Genomic DNA, 18,768 nt, shown 5'->3' with positions numbered 1-18,768 from the left:
TTTCTTTGTTTTGATATTTCATCTGTCTATACAAAAACACCCAGAGCAAGATACATAAAACTCATAAAAAGCAATAGATTACAATATAGGCCAACAAACACGCTTGCACCTGTAATTATACAGATAGCACAGAACAGGACAGCACACATTTAATAGCCTCTTAAAACTCTAACTTCTGCCTCGCAATTGATGGAAATAAATATGAAAACCCAGTCATATCCAGTAAACACAGTGGGTGAATATTCAAGCATGGGCTCTGTGGTTTTGTTTCTCATGTTTTGGTAGTTCTGTTTATATATTCTGATATAGTAGTTAAAAATGCAACACATTCTTTTGTTTCTTTTACAGGTTTTCTATATTCTACCGCTGCAGGGGCTGATATGTGTTTTGCCAGGCAACACAATAGTTCTGACAATAACAACCAGTGTTTTCTGGGAACCAATGGAAATGCTTTCTTACAAACCCAAAAACCAGGTGCTATTGACAACCAGCCACTAGTAACCCATGAACCTGTGAAGGTAAATATAAGTCTTAAAACTAGAATGTAATTTTAAGATCTTTTTTGTTATGCATTTTATTATATTCATGACAGATGTTGGTAACAATTCAACAATTTGTAAGTTGGTAAGTTTACTTTCTCCCAGGATAAGCAGGTTGCAGATATTCTTACTGAAGGGTGATATATAGTCTGACATAGCCCGTAGCAGTAAACACTCCCCAGCATTCTTTCTTGACATCTTTGAAAGTAGCCCACTGAGCATGCAAGTGCCTTCCTTCCTGCTGTCATCGCACAGGACCAGCTTAGTCCTGTTTTTTTTTTTTTCTTGGAGCAGTGAGAATGTTTCTTTTCTCTACCCACCTCTCAGTGACTTTTTTTTTTTTTTAACCATGGTTTGTAGTATCACTTGGCTTGCCAGTTCTATGTAAGTGTCTTGCACATGACCATTACTCTTCTACTCCCTTTTACGTTTTCTTTGATTTTGGTGTCTCCCTAGGCCCCCTTAGGCCTCAAGCACCCAGTCAGGAATTTTTCACCATTGAGCTGTTTGATTTCGTCTTAGCTATTTTTTCCTGTCATGTCGCAGAAGACTCCTAGTGATTTCAAAAAGTGCACCTGATGCAATAGGACCATATCCCTCATGGATACCAGTAGTTGGTGTCTGCAGTGCCTGGGGCCTAATCATAATCCCTCTTCTTGTAAACCCGTTATAAAGAAAATGCTGAGCTCCTTAATTTATGTTTATAAGTTAGCCTTCTAAATCAGTGCCCTATTTTCTGCCAAACTTAGCAGCATAACTTTTCTACTGAAAATCCATCTTCATTTAGGAGCTTAAGTTATGCTCATGTTTAGGCCTGCCATTCATTTGCCTAGATTTGAGCCTAATTTATGAGGCTAATACTGAAAAGCAGTGTTAAGCTCCTAAATTATTTTCCCCACCCTAAATCTACCCCTGTTGCCACGCGCTTTTTATGCTCCTAAATGTAAGCTTATTGAAATTTTCAGTAAACATTTATGCATTCAGCCTACCAGAGGTGGGCGGGGGCGGGGTGCTGGAGAAGGAGAGCGGTGGATGCCGTCAGTGGTGGGGGTACCGACCTCAGGAGAGACAGCTGGAAGGTAGGATTGACGGGGGAGGTGGAGGGAGAGGTGTTGGATCGCGGTCGGGGAGCACGGGGGGGAAGATTTGCTGGATTGGGGAGAGAGGGAGAGATGACAGATCGCGGGGGAGGGTGATGGTCCCCGAGAGCGTGTGAAGATTTCGGGTGCTGGGCAGTTGGGAGTCCAGAACGCGTGTGACTTGTTATCTCTGTATCATAGTGTGACGGGCTCAGGTGCTCCTCGATGGCTAACTTGAGATAAGAAATTCACACATCACAAGCAGGGGAAGAAGACAGGCAGGTACCTGGGATCATATTGTCAATTCTGGTCGCCGCATCTCAAGAAAGATATAGTAGAATTAGAAAAGGTGCAGCGAAAGGCGACTAAAATGATGGCGGGGATGGGACGACTTCCCTGTGAGGAAAGACTAGGGAGGCTGGGGCTTTTCGGCTTGGAGAGGAGAGACGGCTGAGGGGAGACATGATGGAGGTATATAGGATAATGAGTGGAGTGGAACAGGTGGATGTGAAGCATCTGTTCATGCTTTCCAAAAATACTAGGACTAGGGGGCATGCGATGAAACTACAGTGTAGTAAATTTAAAACAAATCGGAGAAAAGTTTTCTTCACCCAACGCATAATTAAACTCTGGAATTCGTTGCCGGAGAGCGTAGTGAAGGCGGTTAGCTTGGCAGAGTTTAAAAAGGGGTTAGACGGTTTCCTAGGGGACAGGTCCATAAACCACTACTAAATGGACTTGTGAAGAATCCACAATTCCAGGAATGACATGTGTGGAGTGTTTGTATATATTGGGAGGCTTGCCAGGTGCCCTTGGCCTGGATTGGCCACTGTCTTGGACAGGATGCTGGGCTCGATGGACCCTTGGTCTTTTCCCAGTGTGGCATTACTTATGTACAAACTTTCAGAGAGACCAATATAGAGCATAACTGTCAAAGTTAGCATAAATGCTTTGACTATCGTCCCTGTGTTCACGAATGTCAAGAAGAAGTATTAAAGGTTGACAAAGGGAGTGCAAATGGATATTTAGCACTCGAATCTGGTCCATTAACTTTGGCATTGGAGGCATCAGTCTCACTGGCTCCAGGAGCTGCATCAGACACTGGGGGGACGCATTGAGATCGAGTCCTCAACATGAAGCATCGAAAGTGGCTGCTGTGGTTGGACATCCTCCAGTCCCCTTCTACGGGCAAGAAAGGATTCATCATCATCATCATCATCATCATCATCATCATCCTCCTCATCAACACTAAGGGACTCATGCCATGTGTTGGGTGGAGGCAAAGAAGCATCAGCATCAATCCCCCTTGAAACATCACATTGTGAGCATCAAGATATTGAGGCCATTGATGCCCTCTATGCACGCCCAACTTGAGGGCTGCTCACCCTCCTGGGAACAGGACAAGTCATGGCAGCCTGCATTGGGCCGAGACCAGGTCAGCAATAGGGCTCCAATGATTTCAAAGACCATGACTATTTCGGTTGAGCCCCAGGCTTCAATGACAGCCCTCGTGGAGTGGATCAGGAAGATATGGGGCACCTTCTGGCCCAACAAGCGGCAATGGCATCGAGGGCATCAATTCCAGCTCCTCAAGAGTTCCAGCTCATCCTGAATGCCCATGTGCTGTCTGCGGGCACACTTTGACACCAAGGCCCCAAGGGTTAGTCTGCACCAAACAGGTGTCAGTCTCCAGCACCTGAGGAGTAGGGGAAGCCTTCTTGGGGAATTGAAGCTGGGGCCTCGACACCCCTAGTCCTGACCTGAACAGTGTGCCAGATGTGTGAGATAGGCAGAGATTTGGACATCTCCAGGAGAGTGCTTCTATGAATCTGATTCTGACTGCTCCTGAGTGTCTGAGGAGGCACCAGAAATCCTTTTGGAGAAAGGGTCCCTTTGTCTTCCCTTAGACTCCTTCCCTTCACATAAAAGGAGAAAGTCATCTCCACTGGAATTCTCCTTTTTTAGTTTATCAGGGAGATGATTGAGTCTGAACATTGTGTGCAGTATGGTGGAGTTCATGGACACTCTCCCATGGGAAAAGGCAGCGGAGCAATGGACAAAAAAGTGAGGACAACTCAAGGAGGATATCAGGAAGTCTTTAATGTCAACATCTAAAAAGTGACCCGACATGGCCATGTTTCGGCACCAAGGCTTGCATCGGGGGTCTAATGAATCTACATGAAAAACAAAATAAATGACCAATTAAATGAACAAATTAAATAAACAAATCAAAAATGATTTTTACAGTGAACACATACATAAATACAGAAATTTATATAACATGAATTATATAAAAAAAATTGAATTATGTAAAAAGCCATTGTTAAAAAAGGAGTAATGAACAAACTAATACATTTATTTATGTGTTACATTTGTATTCCACATTTTCCCACCTATTTGCAGGCTCAATGTGGCTTACATAGTACCGTAAAGGCATTCGCCAATTCCGGTATAAACAGTTACACAGTGATGTTGTGGTAGAATGAGGTTCATGTGGACCAGACATATTAGGGAATCGTATAGAGGAAGAGTTACGTTATGTCCATTACGTGCTTTGGTTTCGTAGTGTTGCAGGGTTCAGGCATTTAAGTTGGGTCGGTAGGGTATGCCTTTTTGAATAGGTAAGTTTTTTAAGACATAAATAATGGATTAATGGATGAATGATAATTATGAGCATAATGTGAATTTTATTGTTAAAAAAAAGAATGAATTGGACAAACAAAGCTGTATTTTCTGATTAATGGCTGAACGATAATTATGAGCGTAATTTGAATGTTATTGTTAAAAAAAAGAATGAATTGGACAAACAAAGCTGTATTATCTATGGTATATATTTTGATACAATAAAAAAAGAACAAATCTATATTATCAGTTAATATATATATGGGTTATGTGTGAAAATTGTTTTTACCTCTTATGTTGTTGTTGGTTGGTTAACCAAGAGTAATGTAGCTGTTTGGCTTCTAAAATGAAAACTAAATAAATATTGAAATTGAAGCATTTAAAAATGTGTTGTTTCAAGACTAAGTGCACCCTTGTTGGACACGCAATGAAATCAGTAAAAGTTGTTATTCTATTTTCAGATTAAATAAAAAACAAAACCAATAAAACTGTTAACATAAAGATGAAAGTATATTGTTATGATTTGCATTGAAAAAATAATCAATTTGTGCAAGCCTGTATGAGAAGTGAGGAAAAATCAACAATGACTGTCTGCCCGTATTAAACTTAGTGATGGACTTAAAGAATCTATATACACCAAGGTGTAAATGTAAATTGACAGTGACTGTCTACCCACATTAAATTTAGTAATGAAGCGCTGGCCTCATGTAACATACATAAAGATTCGTACTCATTCACCACGACAATTTACAGAAAGATCACTTTCAAAGCTATCATCAATGGGCATGGAAAAATCACCTTCCCTTCTCACAGTTCCTCAGATTGAGAAGACTCTGTACAGATTTAGGAGATTTCAAGACACAAGCTGCCAATATGAGGAAAAGATTTCTTGAAAGGGGATATCCAGAGAAAACCATAAAAGAAGGATACCACAGAGCACTGTTGGCCGAAAGAGAGACCTTACTTCAACCATGAGACAACAAGACTACACCTGACCTCATATGAACCATGAAGTTCTCCTTCCTGTCCAACCATATCAAAAAAACCATTAAGAAGTTCAGGCCAATTCTTGAGCATCACCCCTGCTTTCAAGACAAGCGAATTGTCTTTGCACAGGCCCACAACAAAAATCTCAAAGAGATCTTGGTACCGTCTACCGTGCCCGACACCACCGATCCCATCAGGAACCACACTGGACATCACCCTTGTGGACGGTGTTCTGTGTGCAAGCATTCTCTTGATATCACTGTGTTTGAAGATCCGAAGACTGGGAAGAAATTTACCTTACAACATTCTTCCACTTGCAACACTAGCCATGTTATTTACACTATCACATGTCCGTGCAATAAACTGTACATTGGAAAAACCATAAGACCTATCAAAACTAGAATAATTGAACATAGGAGTTGTATCAAACGTCAGGTCCAATCAGCACCTTTGACAGAACATTGGTTCTCTGCAAATCATACCATTGATGACCTAAAATATTTTGTAGTCATAAGCACTGCCAAGCTGGGAAAAGATCAAAGGTCCATCAAGCCCAGCACTCTGTCATGAGATGGCACCAGGGGAATTTAAACACTTTACTAAATAGAGAAGAACAAAGATTTATTTTCTATTTTAATAGCTTGCAGCCCTACGGATTAAATCTAGAAATAGATTATAGTGTTTTCCTCTAACACTCAGTACCCATAAAGATATTGTCGCGTCCCTCACCTGTGCCGCTTCTCGGTCGGGCATGCCACGCGGTCAGGGTGTCGCAGGGAGTGTTGGCCAGGAGAGGTGGTCGGGCACCAAGCCCCTGCGTCGCACCGCTGGAATCCTGTCTGCAGTCTGGGCTGCTCCGGCCCTCCGGTCCGCTTCGGTGGCGGCGGGGAGACGCCGGCCAGGTGGACAGGGCCGGCGTTCCCCGAGAAAGGGATCCCTTGCAGGCGCGGAGCTTCAGAGGAACGATGTCACTCCCCACAACGTCCGGATTGGCCGATCGCGGCTGACTCCGCCCACTGCTTCTGGCCGGCCAATCCGGGGCTGTTGAGTCACGGTTGTGGGTAGCTCCGCCTCCTTTCAGCTGTTACCGGTCCTCCTGATGGGGAGGGCTATTTAGGAGCAGCAAGGCAGAACTCTCATTGCTTCGGCTTCTGCTTTGGTGGATTCTGTGGCGTTGGATTCTTCCTGGACTGCTCTTGCTTAGAAACTTGCCTGGACCTGGACTCTGCTTTTGTTTGCCGCCTGCCCTGAAACTTGCCTGGACCTGGACTCTGCTTTTGTTTGCCGCCTGCCCTGAAACTTGCCTGGACCTGGACTCTGCTTTTGTTTGCCGCCTGCCCTGAAACTTGCCTGGACCTGGACTCTGCTTTTGTTTGCCGCCTGCCCTGAAACTTGCCTGGACCTGGACTCTGCTTTTGTTTGCCGCCTGCCCTGAAACTTGCCTGGACCTGGACTCTGCTTTTGTTTGCCGCCTGCCCTGAAGCTTGCCTGGACCTGGACTCTGCTTTTGTTTGCCGCCGGCCCTGAAACTTGCCTGGACTTGGACTCTGCTTTTGTTTGTCGCCTGCTCTGAAACTTGCCTGGACCTGGACTGTGTTTTTGCTTGTCTCCTGTTCTGAGACAGGTCTGGTCTTGGATTTAGCTCCAGCTTTCCATCTGCCCTGGAAGTCTCATCTGTGGCTACACACCCCTGACCTCCTGAGGAGTTGCTGCTCCACTCTTCAGGTAAGATCAGGACTGTCCGGCTGCCTAACTCTGTTCGGCACAGGGGCTCACTTTCTGAGGGTTACTAGGCCTGACAGTAAGCCGAAGCCATGAGAGTTCTGCCTTGCTGCTCCTAAATAGCCCTCCCCATCAGGAGGACCGGTAACAGCTGAAAGGAGGCGGAGCTACCCACAACCGTGACTCAACAGCCCCGGATTGGCCGGCCAGAAGCAGTGGGCGGAGTCAGCCGCGATCGGCCAATCCGGACGTTGTGGGGAGTGACATCGTTCCTCTGAGGCTCCGCGCCTGCAAGGGATCCCTTTCTCGGGGAACGCCGGCCCTGTCCACCTGGCCGGCGTCTCCCCGCCGCCACCGAAGCGGACCGGAGGGCCGGAGCAGCCCAGACTGCAGACAGGATTCCAGCGGTGCGACGCAGGGGCTTGGTGCCTGACCACCTCTCCTGGCCAACACTCCCTGCGACACCCTGACCGCGTGGCATGCCCGACGGAGAAGCGGCACAGGTGAGGGACGCGACAGTACCCCCCCCGAACTGTCAGGCCTAGTAACCCTCAGAAAGTGAGCCCCTGTGCCGAACAGAGTTAGGCAGCCGGACAGTCCTGATCTTACCTGAAGAGTGGAGCAGCAACTCCTCAGGAGGTCAGGGGTGTGTAGCCACAGATGAGACTTCCAGGGCAGATGGAAAGCTGGAGCTAAATCCAAGACCAGACCTGTCTCAGAACAGGAGACAAGCAAAAACACAGTCCAGGTCCAGGCAAGTTTCAGAGCAGGCGACAAACAAAAGCAGAGTCCAAGTCCAGGCAAGTTTCAGGGCCGGCGGCAAACAAAAGCAGAGTCCAGGTCCAGGCAAGCTTCAGGGCAGGCGGCAAACAAAAGCAGAGTCCAGGTCCAGGCAAGTTTCAGGGCAGGCGGCCAACAAAAGCAGAGTCCAGGTCCAGGCAAGTTTCAGGGCAGGCGGCAAACAAAAGCAGAGTCCAGGTCCAGGCAAGTTTCAGGGCAGGCGGCAAACAAAAGCAGAGTCCAGGTCCAGGCAAGTTTCAGGGCAGGCGGCAAACAAAAGCAGAGTCCAGGTCCAGGCAAGTTTCAGGGCAGGTGGCAAACAAAAGCAGAGTCCAGGTCCAGGCAAGTTTCTAAGCAAGAGCAGTCCAGGAAGAATCCAACGCCACAGAATCCACCAAAGCAGAAGCCGAAGCAATGAGAGTTCTGCCTTGCTGCTCCTAAATAGCCCTCCCCATCAGGAGGACCGGTAACAGCTGAAAGGAGGCGGAGCTACCCACAACCGTGACTCAACAGCCCCGGATTGGCCGGCCAGAAGCAGTGGGCGGAGTCAGCCGCGATCGGCCAATCCGGACGTTGTGGGGAGTGACATCGTTCCTCTGAGGCTCCGCGCCTGCAAGGGATCCCTTTCTCGGGAACGCCGGCCCTGTCCACCTGGCCGGCGTCTCCCCGCCGCCACCGAAGCGGACCGGAGGGCCAGAGCAGCCCAGACTGCAGACAGGATTCCAGCGGTGCGACGCAGGGGCTTGGTGCCCGACCACCTCTCCTGGCCAACACTCCCTGCGACACCCTGACCGCGTGGCATGCCCGACCGAGAAGCGGCACAGGTGAGGGACGCGACAGATATACATCACTTTATAACAGACACAATTGATTTTATTGATACAAGGTTTCCTTGGATCTACTGTTCACCAGAGTGGTCTCTGTTAACCATCTATTTTGTATTTTTTTTTACCATTATTAGTTTTTACCATTCTTTTGTGTTGTTCACCTCTGATTACAATTATTTAGATGTTTAGGCATTTGGATTTTGATATTACTCAACCATATTTACACCTGTTTCATTTGGTGTATTAATTTATATTAAGATATTATTTTATCTAATTTTACATTATCTGATACATTTTGCATTATATACATGATTTTATTCCCACAGTATTTTTTTTATTTATTTTCTATACACTTGCATATCCCACCGTTATAATAAGGTTTTGTTTAATTTTTTACATAATTATTTTACAGTGTTTTGCCTTTTATATCTATGAAATATGCACCTTTGTTTATGTAATTGAGAGATATATCTTAGCTGAAATCATCATATTCAAAATAATAGGTTCAGTTTTATGTTAGGAATTTTAAATGTTGCACAAATTACTTTCTAATAGCTGTGAGATCAAATGCTTTTTCTTGTTTTCTATATATATTTTTATATGTATCTGTTTTAAATACACTTTTTATTTGTTGCGTAGTGAGAGTGCAACATATTACTTCATTTCAATTAGTAAACTGCCCATGCAGTTAGAAAGCAACATTTTGGTTTTATACCGATAAGTTACACAATCCAATATAACCTACATAGTCAACATTCATTAATTAGTGTCTTACATTCTGTCAGTTTTACTCGCACCAGTCCCATATACACTCATCATCACATTTTTAATTTCAAGCAGACATTGTGCTTAAGTTTATAAATCAGTCCATATGTTGAACGTTTTACAGCCACACTCTAGAGAGTGACACTATTTAAAATCACTTATATATTTATTCATTAGGCATAATGACACTCGAGATGTGACGTAATTTTTAACGATAACTACGTCATTACATCGCTACGGTCTTCAACAAACAGCAAGACAAATTACAGCTCTCACAGAAGATATACACTCTTTAATATGGCCACAAAAGGAAAGAATTTGGGCTCTTCTTTTTTAGTTATTACTATTTTTTCAATAAAGCTTTTTCATTAAAATTGAACGTGTTGGACGACATAGCATTTTACATAATTATTCCAACGTCATTTCCTGAAAATCAGCTTTTTAAACCTGGGCCTTTTCAAAAAATGTTTTTTCTGTTTTGATGTCATCAAAGTGGTTTTACCATCATGGCGGACTCCAGCGAAGAAATTTTTTAATTCACGGGTAAGTCCCTTAATCCAGATACTTCATCAAAAGTAGACACAAGAAATTCATTGTACACTTTATAGTCTCCTTTGTCATTTTATTCAGTTGGTTTCTCTGTTTTTTGGTATTTATATTTTGGCGCCAAAGTTTCAGACATTATCAGTAACTATCCATTTGGCTCTATCCACTAACATATACTGCAGACACTGTTTTATAGATTTACACCTTGGTATGTATAAATTCTTTAAGTCTGTTACATGAGGCCGGCGCTTCATTACTAAATTTAATGCGGGCAGACAGTCAGTGTTGATTTTTCCTCACTCCTCATACAGACTTGCCCAAATCGTTTATTTTTTCAGTGCAAATCATAATGATATACTTTCATCTTTACGTTATCAGTTTTATTGGTTTCGTTTTTGATTTATCTGAAAATAGAATAAACCACATTGTTTTCACAATTTTTACTGATTTCATTGCGTGTCCAACAAGGATGCACTTAGTCTTGAAACAACACATTTTTAAATGCTTCAATTTCATTATTTAGTTTTCATTTTAGAAGCCAAACAGCTACATTACTCTTGGTTAACCAACCAGCAACAACATAAGAGGTAAAAAAAAATTTTCACACATAACCCATATATATATTAACTAATAATATAGATTTGTTCTTTTTTATTGTATCAAAATATATACCGTAGATAATACAGCTTTATTTGTTTGTCCAATTCATTCTTGTTTTTAACAATAATATTCACATTATGCTCATAATTATCATTCATCCATTAATCCTTTATTTACATCTTTAAAAACTTACCTGTTCAAAAAGGCATACCCTGCAACACTACAAAACCAAAGCACGTAATGGACATAACGCAACTCTTCCTCTATACGATTCTCTAATATGTCTGTTCCACATGAACCTCATTCTACCACAACATCACTGTATAACTGTTTATACCAGAATTGGCGAACGCCTTTATGGTACTATGTAAGCCACATTGAGCCTGCAAATAGGTGGGAAAATGTGGAATACAAATGCAACAAATAAATAAATTTATTAGTTTGTTCATTACGCCTTTTTTAACAATGACTTTTTATATAATTCAAATTTTTTTATATAATTCAATTTGTTATGTATATTTCTGTATTTATGTATGTGTTCACTGTATAAATCATTTTCGATTTGTTTAATTTGTTCATTTAATTGGTCATTTATTTTGTTTTTCATGTAGATTCATTAGACCCCTAATGCAGGCCTTGGTGCCAAAACACGGCTGTTTCGGGTCATTTTTTAGATGTTGACATTAAAGACTTCCTGATATCCTCCTTGAGTTGTCCTCACTTTCTTGTCCATTGCTTTTGTTGTACATGAGGGTTTTCCTCCTACTTTTGTTTTTTGTTTAAAGGCAGATGAGCTCCATCAGCTAGTATCCAAAGATCAGGAGTGCAGAAAGTACATGGTTTGAGCAACCTTTGATGGTTTCGGTACTGCATCCAGGGCCTCCACCTTGGGAAATAGATTGTGCAGACTCCACCTGGCTGCACACCTCAGACCTAGAACCAGCAGTTCAGGAGACGTTGGTGGACATTCTGTGCTGAAGAGAACTTTTTTGGTGACAAGGTACATCCTGACTCAGCCTCCATATCCAGGAGATACTTGGGTAGAGAGCAATGGAAGACCTACTACTCTCAAAGGCATGGGTATCCTCTATCCTCTTGATCTCTCCAGGACTTTCTGAGGCAGCAGAGGACCAAGAAATCCCAGCTGGCTCCCCAGTTAAAGTAGGGGGATGAGCTTGTGACTGGCTCCAGGAAAGAATAGCTATAATTCCTGTAGCTGTCCTGGACAAGCTTTTGGTAGGAGAGAGGCTGAACCTTTTCAAGCAAGGTAGCTTCTTATTATCTCAGACTGGTGGGTTCTCAAAATAGTCTGGACAGGCTCTTGCCCACCAAGAGTGTCAGAGTTTAGTTCTCAGCACCAGGAATACCTTACAAAGTAACTATCTTCCCTTTTACAGACCAATGCAGTTGGGGGAAAAGGAAAGGGATTTTATTCCAAGTACTTCCTAGTCTTCAACAAACTGGAGGGAGGGGGCATCCCATCCCATCCCTGCACAATTTATAAAATATATACATGTATCCCAACTCCATCTGAGTGTGCTCAAGCTATGCCTCTGGAAATGCTTACATGCAGATTGTATAGGAGAAGAAATCTTGTGGTTCACTTACTTTTTTACATGTGATTAACCATGTACAATTTTATGAGTCCTTGCTTCATATGCAGAAAATGCTTTATAAAATTATCTCCAGAATATTTAGCCCCTAGTGTACGTATTAGTCTACTCTTTTATTATCTCTCTGCCCTCTTCTTTTGGGCATGGGATGTTGCTTCTTTTACCTGTTTCCCCCCTCCACCTCGCACACAGCCCCATCTTCCTGAACTATATAATTCAATCTTGGGCTATCTGAGTTAGAAGGTGGAGGAAGGGATGAGAGAAAGAGGTATGTGTCTATGTATCTGTCTATATAAAAGGCACCACCAACGTTCTAAATGAAGCCTCCAGCCGGAAGTGTGAAGGGGGAGAGATATCCGGTTTCCCCATGAGTGTCTGCCCCACCCTCGCTCTCTCTGTAACACAAACAGTGAAGGAAAACACAGCAAAGCACGAAATCAAATCGCTCTCTCTGTAACAGTGAAGGACTCAGAGGGGGGAGGGGAGAGAGGGCAGAAGCCCTCACTATCTCTGTAACACAAGCACAGCAGGAAACAACACTGAAGGACTCGACTCCCAGGGGGGAGGCGACAGAGAGCAGAGGGGACAGACAACACACTTCCACATGCACACAGAAGAAAACCTTGCTAGCCTCCGTTTCATTTGCATCAGAAACGGGGCTTTTTTACTAGTTTGTCTATAAAACCAAAACTGAGTATGAGAGGCTGTGGTTGGGGTGTTTTTGAGGACAGTTGAAATGAGAAGGCAAATGCTTCTCATTCATGTGGTCAGACAGCTGGGGGTCATTAGCTGATAGTCTTCTTTCCCACCAGTCCTCAGACTCGGAGGGTAGCACTCTGTCTTCCTACTCCCCTGAATGGGCGTCCAGTCACAGCCCATGGAAAAGTTGGCAACTCTTGTAGGCTGCACTGTAAGTGTGGATTATAAGGAATAGATTTGAAGATTACAGGAAAATATGCAAAACATTTGCTGCACAATTTTGAACTAGTGGATCTTTAGCCTGAGGTTTTATTTATTTATTCATTTATTTATTTATTCATTCATACTTATATCCCACAATTATCCAAAAACGAGTTTTGGTTCAATGTGGCTTACATTTAACAGTTAGAGATTACATTGATTCAATTACGTTTACAAGGTTATATGATGCTTTGTTTTACAGTGGTTGCCAAGATAGCTATTAGTGTGTATGGAATATTCATTGAGTTTCTTGAGAAGGTTTGTCTTAGTTCTTTTCTTAAATGAAAAGATGCACGGGGAATCACGTGGTGCGATGCAGGAATGAAGACGTGTCTGAGAGACGCTCCTGCCAGTCCCGCTCATCTAACGAACTTAATCAGCTATAACGCGGACTAATTGGCTTACCTGCTCCTGTAGTGAGTAAGAGTAAGATCGAACGCTGTACGGCTGGAAGATCTGACAGCGTAAACCCGAATGGCGGCAAAAATACAGCGTAAAGAGAAAGACAAAAGTAAAGCGGCTGCGGAGCCTAAGATGGCCGCCGGACAACAATCCCCAAGTTCAAGCGTGGGGTCCATGTGGACAGTGGAAATCACGGCCGAAGTTACAGCGGCGGTGGAAGCAGCACTCGATAAAAAGCTGCAAGCAATCTTTGACCGAGTGGATGCGGCACACGAGCGGCTGGACGGCTTCCACATCGACCTAGATCAAATGCAGCAGCGTATTAGCGATGTGGAAGATCGCCTGACAGAATCTGAGCAGCCAACGGGGACCTTGTTGAAAAGGATCACGGACTTAGAAAACAAGATTGATGATCTAGAAAATAGATCAAGAAGGAATAATCTGCGGCTAATTGGGATACCAGAACAAATTAAAGAAACAGAGCTGGGCACGTTTTTGGAGAATTGGATCCCGAAAACCTTACGCCTCAACAACTTACCGGGCCCGCTGAGGATTGAAAGAGCGCATCGGCTGGGCCCGAAGAGAGCGGGAAACGCGCAGCCTCGTGCGGTGATCTTAAAAATTCTGCATTATGGACACAAGCAAGCAATCCTGCAGGCGATACGCTCTGGAGGGGAATTGAAGCACGAAGGACAGAAAATCCTTTGTTTCCAAGACTATTCAGCACGAGTGGCAGCCGCCAGAAAGGAATTTTCGCCCATTTGTGCGGCGCTACACCGGAGAAAAATCAGATTTGCCCTGATATATTCCGCGAAGCTGAAAATTCATCATGGCGGAACAGAGAAGCTCTTTGCGGAGGTGACCAAGGCACAGGAGTTTATTAACAATTTGCAGCAAGAAGGCACGGCATGAGTTGCAGGAACATTGGGAATCAGGCCAGTACCAGGAGCCGTTGAAGCGATACTGTTCACCCCAGAACGCAGAGGAGCACACAGAAGATGCAAGTTTAAGTGACTGAGGGTATAGAATTAAGTCTAAGTTTGCTGAACAGGGGGATAAGTTAGAGCAATTGAAGTTCAGGTTTGTTTGGGGGGACATGTTTGAATGAACGATGGATGGTTAATTGAGGAAAAGAGGGATTGGGAAATAGCTATGTTTGTGGTTAATTACATGTTCGTGTTAAGCTGTTGGGAATGTATTCATGGGGGACGGAGAGCATCTATACGTGATGAGTTCTCATAAAGAACTTACAGAATGGGGAAGGGAGTTGGGGAGGGGTAGGGGAGGAGGGCAGGAAATAGGGGAGAATTGGAGCGGCAGGGAGGGGAGAGAAAGGGGGAAGAATAAGAGGGCTGGAATACCATAGGAGTAAAAGAGGAAAGCTCGTGGAAATGACTAGAAGGTTTGGTGATTTGCGGAGGAAGACCGGGGAGAGGGGTAAGCTGGGATACCTCTCTCCCTTATCAATGAATGACCGGGTAAAAATGATACACAATGGATTGACTGAGGGGGAGTGATGGTAAAGATCATTTCATGGAATGTGGGGGGGATAAATTCTCCCATTAAACGCACGAAGATATTGCAGACATTGAACAGACATAAGGCACACATAGCCATGCTGCAGGAAACACACTTAACTGCATTAGAACACAGCAAACTATGTCGCTGGTGGGTTGGGGAAGTGGTGGATAGCCCTGCACTCAATAAAAAAGCAGGGGTGGCCATATTGATCCGTAAGGGGGTGCAATGTGTACTGAATCGTAAGATTATAGACCCACAGGGTCGATATGTTATACAACATGTTACACTTGGGACTAAGCCACTTCTGCTGGTTAATATATATGCCCCCAATCAGTATGACAAAAAGTTTTTTCAGAATATTGTTCGACAGATACAAACATTTGAGCAAACCCCAATAATAGTGGGAGGCGATTTCAATATGGTCTTTGATCCATGGGTTGACAGCACTGGCCCCTCGAAGCTTAGGCAGGTGAATTACTCTAAGGGAGTGCCATGGGTGTGCACAGCCTTGGAACTGTTGGATTCATGGCGCCTGCTACATCCAGGGGAACGGGACTTTACACACCTTTCCAGGGCGCATGGGACACAGTCCCGTATAGATTATTTGTTACTGTCTCACAACATTACCACTGTACTGACACATGCGGAGATAGGTCCCACACAAGTGTCTGATCATGCTATGATGTGGATCACGCTGAGATGGGATAGTGATTTGAGAAGCCAGTTTCAATGGAAATTCCCAAGAGCGTTATATTATGATACAATGTTTCATGCTTTTTTAAAAGACAAATGGAATGAATATGCAGAGCTCAATGGAGACAGTTATCAGTTGAATCCCATACTTTTTGGGAAGCAGCTAAAGCTGTGCTGCGGGGACACATCATTTCATACTCGGCACATAAGAAAAAAGTGAGAGAGGCTGAAATGATTCGTCTGGAGGCTAGAGTGCGGAACCTTCGACAGAGCTATGGTAAGACACGCTCTATTGCTCAAAAAAAATTATATATGGAGGCGCAGGTAGAATTAAATCAATTAAACCATTCTCGTGCACAACATTCTTTGATATACAATAGATATCAGATGTACAAGCATGCTAACAAACAGGGGAAACTATTGGCGCGATTAGTACAGCAGGTGGGGGGCAGGAGATGGATGACACAGATTCAGGATGCGCGGGGCGTGAAACATCATAGGAACGAGGATATGGTGAGGGTCTTTGAAGCTTTCTATGCAGAGCTGTATTCCCCACCGGAGGATGAGGGACTAGAGCCGCTGGCGTATTTACAAGGAAAAGACTTACCACAACTTACAGATAGGCAGCAGACCGTACTGGAAGCGGAAATCTCTGAAGATGAGGTTAGTTGGAACATACGAAGTAGCCCGTTGAACAAAACACCGGGAGTGGATGGGTTCTCAGCAGAGTTGTATAAACTCTTGGTCGAAGATGTAGCACCGTGCATGGCAAGGGTACTAAATGCACATGTGCTTAAGGGAGAATTACCAGGATCGCTGAGAGTAGCGCACATAATAGTGCTCTTAAAGCCAGGAAAAGACCCGGATAGAGCAGAATCATATAGGCCCATATCTTTAATATCCTTTGAGGCCAAATTGTTGGCCAAGATAATGGCCAATAGGTTGGCTAGATTTCTCCCTTGCTTGGTCTCGGACCCACAGGTGGGGTTCGTTAGGGGACGATCAGTAACGAAGAATATATGAGAGATCCTACTAGCGCTGGAACAAATCAAACAGACGAAGACTCCCTCGCTTCTTGTTAGCTTTGACGCACACAAAGCTTTTGACAGAGTGCGATGGGATTTTATGTTTGCGGCGCTGGAAGCCTATGGAATTAGGGGCTTTTTTATGGAGGCTATAAAAGCGATATATAATCATCCAGTGGCGGAAGTGCTAGTAAATGGGGTGGCTTCCAGACAATTTGACATTGCTAGAGGCACTAGACAAGGGTGTCCGCTTTCGCCTCTTTTATTTGTGCTGGTGTTGGATCCACTGATAAGAGACATTATACATACAACTGACGTTAAGGGAGTGCCTTTGGGAACTGAACAATTCAAAATCTCTGGTTTTGCGGATGATCTTCTGGTAATCCTTCAGAACCCAAAGGAGTCATTAGCGAATATTTTGGAATTATTTAGAGAGTTTGGTGATTTTTCAGGATTTTGTCTTAATCTAGACAAGTCAGAGGCACAAACACTATATATGCCGGAGGCGGAATGGGGTAACTTGAATTGTCCATTCAGAAGAACTGATCATTCGTTCACATACTTGGGCATACAATTATCGGGAGATCCGGCACAATTATATAGGTTAAATAGGACACATTTATTTGAGTATACAAGGAGATTGCTGGGAAGGTGGTCCGATCTGCCAATTTTTTTATTGGGGAGGATCTCCCTGTATAATATGATACCTTTTCCAAAGTGGCTATATTACTTCCAGGTTCTGCCGCTCTATTTTACTAAAAGAGACTGGAAGAATATGATGGGCATGCTTTCCAAGTTTTTTTGGAACAAGACGCGGCCACAAATAAAGTGGCAGAACCTGATGGACCCCTGGTACAGGGGGGGCTTTGGAGTCTTAGACCTGTATCGATACAATAGAGCGTGTTTGTTGAGACATATAGGAGGCTGGATGAGGGGTACTTCGCATTATACCCCGAGGGGGGTGGAAGAGGATTGGGTACGCCCTTTGAAGCTGAAATATGTATTACAGGCGCACCACGGAACCCTGCCAGTACACGTAAGGAATAATATAGTAATCCGTCCTCTCCGAATGGTATGGAAAGAATTGGGTCGGGAATGGCACTTTGATGAACATTATAGTAGGCTATTGCCTATTATGGGGAATGGAGATTTTCTGCCAGGTATAGAAAATTCCTGTTTTAAAAGATGGTGTCAAAAAGGGATTGTCCTGCTTCATGATATAGTAGATTCAGATGGAACTATTCGGAAGTTGGACAATTTAGGGTTAGGAGAATTAATGTGGATGGATAAATTTGCATATCAGCAGATTTCCCACTATGTTGCGAGTCTTCCTCGTGGGTCGCTAGCGGTAGACGTAATTGACATGATGGATCAGCTTTTTGAAACGCCTAATGAGGAAGCAATATCGATATCTTTACTTCATAAAAGGTTGATGCAACATAGCAAACATAGAGAACTCCAACATCTATCGTACAAATGGTCAGCAGATTTGAAGACAGCAGTAACAACGCAAATGATAGTTAATAATATGCGACAAATTCCACAGAAAATAACTAGTGCAGATCTTCTGGAATGCCAGGGTAGAGTACTGTATCGAGCATACACCTCTAAGTCGAGACTATATAAAATGGGGGGGGGGGGGGGTGGATTCACAGAGTTGTAGTAAATGTGGGGAAACTGTGTGTTCATATTTCCATGCTTTTTGGGAATGCCCAGAGATACAGAATTTTTGGATAAAACTGAATAGTTACATGGGACGTATTTTGAATAAACAGGTGCCATTGAAACTGGAGAGTACATTGTTGGGATTGGGGCCATTGAGAGGGGCTGGTGCTGTTCATCATAATTTGCTATTATATAGGGCATATGTTATAGGTTAAAAATGCATCTTAGCTAATTGGGTTCAACAAGAGGCGCCTTCTTACTGGCAGTGGCGAAATAGACTGCATGCATTATTATTAAAGGAGTTACGGGAGGTGCATTTAAAATTTAAGAAACAAAGAGAATTTTATTTAATTTGGAAATGTTACATAAATAACCTTGCCCCACGGGCTCGTAGTGCTGTTCTTAATCAGATGGGGGGCCCG

The 18,768-nt window shown here is 43.7% G+C and overlaps 1 protein-coding gene across 2 annotated transcripts in view; it reads left to right on the top strand.

Moving 5' to 3' along the window:
- Nucleotides 1-18,768, top strand: part of USP32 (ubiquitin specific peptidase 32) — a 389,293-nt gene that overhangs the window by 233,083 nt on the left and 137,442 nt on the right. For both annotated transcript variants that reach the window (XM_030222074.1, XM_030222073.1), the window contains exon 14: nucleotides 349-518. In XM_030222074.1, coding sequence (XP_030077934.1) covers nucleotides 349-518 — 170 coding nt within the window. The remainder of the gene's footprint in view (nucleotides 1-348; nucleotides 519-18,768) is intronic.

The sequence above is a fragment of the Microcaecilia unicolor genome, chromosome 13 (assembly GCF_901765095.1).
Source record: "Microcaecilia unicolor chromosome 13, aMicUni1.1, whole genome shotgun sequence".
Lineage (NCBI taxonomy): Eukaryota > Metazoa > Chordata > Amphibia > Gymnophiona > Siphonopidae > Microcaecilia > Microcaecilia unicolor.
This window is presented reverse-complemented; position numbering and strand designations above follow the sequence as displayed.